At 33.4% G+C, this 6,922-nt stretch overlaps 1 protein-coding gene across 3 annotated transcripts; it reads right to left on the bottom strand.

The window, feature by feature from the left end:
• Window positions 1-2,801: 2,801 nt before the first annotated feature.
• On the bottom strand, window positions 2,802-5,833 carry LOC120070544 (probable RNA methyltransferase At5g51130). 3 transcript variants are annotated; one of them, XM_039022335.1, is made up of 9 exons: window positions 5,489-5,515; window positions 5,111-5,225; window positions 4,936-4,993; window positions 4,784-4,831; window positions 3,861-4,089; window positions 3,640-3,748; window positions 3,483-3,548; window positions 3,286-3,354; window positions 2,802-3,207 (listed from the first exon to the last, which is right to left on the bottom strand). In XM_039022335.1, the coding sequence occupies exons 3-9, from the start codon at window positions 4,988-4,990 to the stop codon at window positions 3,115-3,117; spliced, it is 669 nt and encodes a 222-aa protein (XP_038878263.1). In that variant the 5' UTR covers window positions 4,991-4,993; window positions 5,111-5,225; window positions 5,489-5,515; the 3' UTR covers window positions 2,802-3,114. The 3 variants fall into 3 exon arrangements, with proteins under 3 accessions (XP_038878263.1, XP_038878261.1, XP_038878262.1); XM_039022333.1 differs by lacking the exon at window positions 4,936-4,993 and having other exon boundaries at window positions 5,489-5,833; XM_039022334.1 differs by lacking the exon at window positions 4,936-4,993 and having other exon boundaries at window positions 3,661-3,748; window positions 5,489-5,832.
• Window positions 5,834-6,922: the final 1,089 nt, after the last annotated feature.

Genomic DNA, 6,922 nt, shown 5'->3' with positions numbered 1-6,922 from the left:
TTATTGGTATATTGTTTTAATTTAATTTAATTTTTATATCACTGATCTAGTTAATTTAGATTCTAAATTATCAATTTAAAAATTTAGGTGGAGAGACAAATTTTGTGTGACTTGGACAGCCACACATGTAGTTAGCCAGTACAGATACATGTTTGATCTGCTTCAACCTGATCAAATACATTATATTGAACCTAAATGATTATTTTATACATATTTTTATTGTATTTGTCTTTAATGTTCTCCAATATAATATTTTGTTTTTCAGGTTATTTGGGAGTTGTATAAAATTATTATGCATACTTTGCCCAATTTTTGTACGAATGGTCAAAACATATGGTGGACGATGAGTCCTCTCATATGTTTTCACATTGGTTAGTGGCATCTTCCTGATAGGGTGATGAGACAATTTGGTTTTTAGTAGGATGTCTCATCACCTTGTAATACTGAACCCCTACTGCATGATATAGACTTAAGGGAGATTGGTCCGAAAAAGTTGCACATTTGGTTGTGCGATGGCACTATCGTGCAAGGTTTATTGCAGTGGGGGTTTCTATTGAACAGTTTGACAGGGATGTCATTCAAAACTATATTTATTGGTATAATAATATCACAAGGCGCTACGTCACTTGTCCAAGAGCAACTGTGGGTCATCTGGTAAATGAATGAATATTATCTAATTATTTTTAATTTAAATTTATTTTAAATATTATCTAATTGTTTTATAATTCACAAAGTCGAACAACAGTAGACTCCGTGATGTTGGCGAATGATTCGAACCAGGTTCTTGCTATATATAGTGACAACCAAAGCTATATGGAGGAGATACATTATATGTACGATATACCTATTGTTCCTCCACCAGCTCCTAGACATAGAGGACCTGTACGAGAAGAGGATGAGTTTGATGAGGTTTCCCATAATGTAGAAGAGTTGCCCCTTGTTGATGCAGACGCATAGTCAAACTGATTATGTTAATCCGATGATGATGCCAGCATTTGGTTCAGGACATTATGACTCAGAGGCTGGTCCTTCGTCTTCATACGTGCATGGACATGGTCGGGGGTCGTGGAGAGCATAATGAAATATTATATCATGAAGAGTCTGCAGGGGTACCAGAGCAACATCAAAAAGAACAAGAGCAACCTCAAATTCGAAGTCAACAACGACAACCAGCTCGAAATCGATGACGTCCGCCTTGTGGGACACATTGATTTTTGTAATTATTTTTATATAAAAGATATTTTAATTTACTTTTATTTTTATAAGATATTATTATTATTTAATTTATTCTTTTTAGAGTTTAAATAAAATATAAAATAATAAAAAATATTTTTAAAAATTATTTTTATAAAAATGGAAAATTTAAAAAATAAAAAGAAAGAAGAAGGTCGAATGTCTAAATTATTAAAAAAAAAAAAAATCTAAAGGTCGAGGGTTCAAAATTCGACCTAGGTCGACCTATTAAAAAAAAAACAACAATATTTTTCTAAATAGTTTCAAAAGTACAATATTTTTCTAAATAGTTTTTAAAACTACCATATATTTTTTAATTTTCCCAAATTTTTTTACTCCCCTTTTATTATTGAGTTACTATTCTATTTCTAGCTCACTTTCTTTCTCTTTGCTCATTTTTTGGTTCACTTTCTCATCTTTGTCATTTATCTTTATTATTTGGAAAACTCCACTCGTTGTCATAGATGTTTAGTGTTGCTAGAGAAAGAAGAAACAATTCTATTCGTTATCTTATCATTATTGTCTGTCTTGAAGGAGAAATATAAAGGAGAAAGAGTTGTTACCAATCTAGAGGAAGAAGAGAGGGAGAAATAGAACAGGAATTGAGAGAGAAATGAAGAAAATTACTTTTAAAAAGAACAAAAAAAAAAAAAAAAAAAAAAAAAAAAAAAAACATTCTGATTCAATTTTCTAGTCAGTAAATAGTTTGCGGTAAACGAATTCTTTGAGAATTAGAACAATTTTCAAAAAGAAATAATAATAATAATAGCCTTATTTATAATTCTATTCAGACAATTTTTGAGAAATTGATCAAATAAAGTTTTGATTTTGTCTTGACTCAAAAAATAAAATAATAAGCAATAAATATTCAAAAAGTTTCAAAGGGGCAAGGCATTATGTTGAAAAACCATATAATAATATCCTTCAGTCATGCAATTTTCTTAATTCCATCTGAATCTACCAAACCATTCATTATTTCGAATTACAAGTAGAGAAATTCAATTTTTTTTAATAAATTGAAAAACATGAAAATGGAGGATTTAGACAAGGTATGTTTTAGGGGGTGTTTGGCCCCCCAAGTTGAGTTGGGTGGGTAAAAAAAACTCATTCACTATTTAATTCACCAATTATTAAAGAGATTTATTACCTCGTTATTCATGTTAACTCTTACCTCGTCATTCGTATCAACTCTCCCAATTACTCTTCTCCTATAATAATTACCAATTCAACTTATCTCAATCTGAGCACCAAACGGCCCCTTAGACATTTAGCAGCTAATTTGATCATAGCTGAACGGGTTAACAATTCCTTCATTAAATTTAAAATAAACAGATGGGTTAGGATCACTTTTGACCCTTTTTTCCCTCAAAAGATATCACTTCTAACTTCCTAAAAGCAGTTCAAATATCAACTCAAAATGTTTATATTCTGAAAGAAACTATTAAAAAAAAGAGCTGATTTGGCATCAACTTCATCAACTGTCACCTAATTCTTAAATATAAACTATAAAAGAAGATGAACAATTTTGATCTGTCACATAGAAAGGTTTAAACTTAGACATGGGTGAATGAAAATGATAAAAGAAGAGTATATGAATAATAATATACATAATGGATCAAATCGTTAATAAGGATAATTACGTAAACATCAAAAACCAGAAGCTTACAACAAGCCTTCAAAAGACGCCTATGCATAAGTTAAAGAGATCCACTACTATTATATCACAACTAAATCTACAGATCCAATCTGGCACGGCAAATACCCTTGATTCAGAGGTCGAAAGCTTGAATCTTTCCAACCCCACATGTTGAACTCGACAAAAACAAAAAAGAGCAGCTGATGGCTTCTGTATTTGGTTCAGATGTCCAGATTACTACCAACTTACTTCTGGAAAACTAAAATTGGTCTATTGAATCCTCCTGAATTGCTGTCTGACAAGCCGAGGGTTAAGGCTTCAACTGTTCTGAATCCAATCTGGGGTGGCATTTTGTCCAAAAATTAGTGAAAACTAATGTTGTTTGAAAAACTCATCCAAATAAATCATAAAAATACCTTGTCTAGGAGTATCTCTTGGAACTCTTCTGGACGGATCTTTATTGTCTTGAAGTTCATTTTAGTTGTCTGCATTTGAAAGATCAGCTGAAATCTAAGGCAATGTGACACGAGAAGCTAGAAGAGTTGTAAGAAAATTTTCAAGTTTGATTAAAAGTGGTAGTTGATTAACAATCTGGATGCACTGAATATTTTACCTCGGAAACACTATAGTTGGTTTCATAAGACTTCCAAGGTTGAGGCTCCAAAACAAGAATGCCACCCTGCCTTTCAGAATGAATGCATAAATAAGAAGGCTCTTAATTAGATTTAAAATGTACATACAAACATATAAAACAAAGTGCAAGATGGTACGCATGTATGACGATTAAGCACCAGGTTAAGCAGTTTCCAAATCTTGGAAAACAATGTAATTAAGCCATCATCTCCCCAGTTTAGATGAATCCACTTTGCCACACTCAAACTGCAATGCAGAAAAAAACATGCATATTGTAACCCCAGAAGGGAAATGTATCAAGGGTCAAGGAAACAAATAGCGTTAATGTGCAACACACAAGAAAAAAAGATTAACTTACCAAAGAATGGTATCATAACGCTTCTCAGGTGGATGGTGACTGAATATAAAATTCTGCCGTTTGAAGGAGACAACGGTATGGAGATCATGTTCTTTGGAAGAAGAAATACTTGTACAAGCTTCTAAATCTATCCTTGAAGCTCTGGAAGCACCACGCTTACCATTATTAGGGTTCCCATCACCCAGTCTTGTTGCCCTTCTAAGATTCCAATAAGCATCTTCAACTCGATCTTGCATAAGGAGAAGATCAGGTTGGAAACAAAGCAACCAATAATATAGAAAGACCAAGAGGTTAACTCCAGTTTAAGCACCTTGATTTGTGAAAAAATTTTCACTTTTGAGATCAACTTCCTCCTAAAATAACTACCAAGGCATGATGTAATGATTACTAAAGCTACCAGTGAAAAGATAGACTTCATATTGATTAAGTCACTATAATCCATGAAACTGAACAATGAAAGTTCCAAATTATTTTCTCTACGCACAAACTTCTTCAGGCAAATACTGGGCAGTTTATAGTTGGTATGCACAACTTGCAACAATGAGAAAAATCTTCTAGGACTTGAAGACTTTCCTTCTTTAATGCATAGAACAGTTTCAGATCATGAGCTTTGATTCAGTTCCCACCCATTTAGTAACTAAGAGGCTCTCCAGCATGATATAGATTATAAATATTAGAAGAAACAATTTCATCGATGCTCCCTAATGATAGAGTCAAACAATAAATCAACATCCAGCCATCTCAGGCTATATTTTACATGACTAAATACATAAGTGCCTAAAATAGTTATTAATAAAATGCATCATTGATTAAGGCTTAGACCTTCAAAGAAAAATAACCATTCACAAAATGGCATCCATATAATTTGTGAAAGTATAAAGTGGATCTGCAATGAGCTGCAGAGCACAAAGTATAGATCTTACCAGAATCAATATCAACACCAAGAATACTCCGGCAATTAAACCTTCTAGCTGAAAAAGGAAAATTATCCGCATAAGTAAAGAACTTTAGTATTTGAGGAAAACCAATTCCACAATCTTCAATAAATAATGAGAAATAGATAGCCAGTGATTACAGAGCTTCCTTGCACTCAAATGCACACAAAAGACAGTTTTAAGCCTTCCAAGCATGTCCTATTATCCATACGTAAAATGAGTAAAAAGTTCATAAAAGTGCAGCGCATGACCATGATGTATCAATCTTTTTTCTTTTCTTTACATATAAATACTGAGATGCAAGTATTGCTCTACCTATCTGTATGGTAACTATCCCATTATTGCATCCAATATCCAGGCAATCCTTGCCTTCAAACCATTCTTTCTTGAAAACCTTTAAACGAGGATCTTCAACCAAATTTTGACCTACCTGCAACACAAAAAAACAAAAATAATAATAATGATGATGATGATGATAAAGAACGAAAAAGCACGAATCAAAAATGGCAACAGCACTGAAGTTGGAAAAACAAAGATTTAACTGATATAAACAAAGAACCAAAATCAGTTCTAATGTTAACCAGAAACCGGAAACAATCAAGAATACTTCCCTTAGCTATATTTACCACCAGACCAGAGAGAGACAACAAGGAACCCTAGGGGAAGTGGGGAAGAATAGGGCAGGAGAAATACCCGGTAGCCATAGTAATTTTGATAATTGCCATAGGGAAAAGCATGCTTCCTGCGTTTTTTAGGATTTTTCTTTAGTTCTGCTTCGGTTTTCTCCTGCTCTTCGGCCATTACCTCAAATCGAAACTTCAGTTATCTCCGTTGCTGATACTCCCGGAAGTGAAGATGCAACGTGGATAAACGATAGTAAATTTCCGGCAGAATAAGCGGCGGCAGCGAAGAAGTAATATGTCTAGGGTTAGGCAGCTTCTACTAACGACTGTTATGTTATTCCCAATTTTCGCGGCAAAACCGTGGCGGCGCGTATGTAGCTCATTTTTCGTCTTTTCCATTTTCTTTTTCACCCCTGTTTCATTCATCTAACCTTCCGTTGAAATAGGGAGGTCTTCAAAAAGTAATAAAAAAGCACAAATTATTTACAAAATAGCAAAATTTTAATCCAGCTCAACTCAAAATGAAGTAAAGAAATAGAAGAAAAGTCCCATCCATGGTAGTGAAATATCAAAAATGTCCCTAGCCCACACGTGGATTATCCAAAACCCGACCGATTAATTACGATTAATTTGATTACCCATCAATCGGCCCGATATCGCTCATGCTTGCTTCTTCTCCTTCCCACGCCTTCTTCCAATGGCTTCTTCTTCATCAAACAGTGCATGATAACAATCTATAGTCATCTATCTCGTCGATTGTCCTTCTTCCACTATTGTTCTTCTTTCGTTGCCTCTCTTTCTTCCATTGGTCATCTTCTTCTTCCACTGCTTTATCTTCATCTTCTTCTTCTTCTTCTTCTTCCTCTGTCGCTACTACTCAATCTACTTCTCTCATTGCTGCTGAATATTTCACTGCTTCTCCTTCAAGGTTACAGTCTATATCAAATCAACTCTTCAAGATTATAATCATTCTCTTTTCTTTTCATTTCATCAACTCTTCCATTTAATCATAGTTATTAAACCTTACTAAACCTAATTTTTTTTTAATAGATGGTAAGCAAAAAATAAAAAGTTGTCAAAACTAGATCAACAACAAGCAAAGGAAGCAAAGGAAAAGGAAAGAAAACAATGAAAGTTGAATCATCAATAAGCACAACAAAAGGAAACAAAATAAAATCTGAAGAGAAGAAAAAGGTAAAACAAAGGTAGATGTGATAGAGAGTGGCAGTGTTCTATCACTGTCTATCACAAATAGACAATGATAGGATCACTAAACATTGTGTTGATTAATGATTGTTGTTGGTAGATAGTGTCAATGGTTTGCACTCTCTAAATATTTTTTTTGTTGTTGGTAGATAGTTTTATATCTTGTTCATTGTCTATCTCCATGTATCAATAGAACTTTAACATCAATACATACATGTCTATCTGAGATAGAAAGAGAAAGAATACTATCTTTATCTATCTGAGATAGATAGAGACTGAAATAGAAGGAGATAGAATA

This window comes from Benincasa hispida, chromosome 2 (assembly GCF_009727055.1).
Source record: "Benincasa hispida cultivar B227 chromosome 2, ASM972705v1, whole genome shotgun sequence".
NCBI classification, from domain to species: domain Eukaryota; kingdom Viridiplantae; phylum Streptophyta; class Magnoliopsida; order Cucurbitales; family Cucurbitaceae; genus Benincasa; species Benincasa hispida.
The sequence above is the reverse complement of the archived record's forward strand: the minus strand, read 5'-3'. Positions and strand labels throughout refer to the sequence as shown.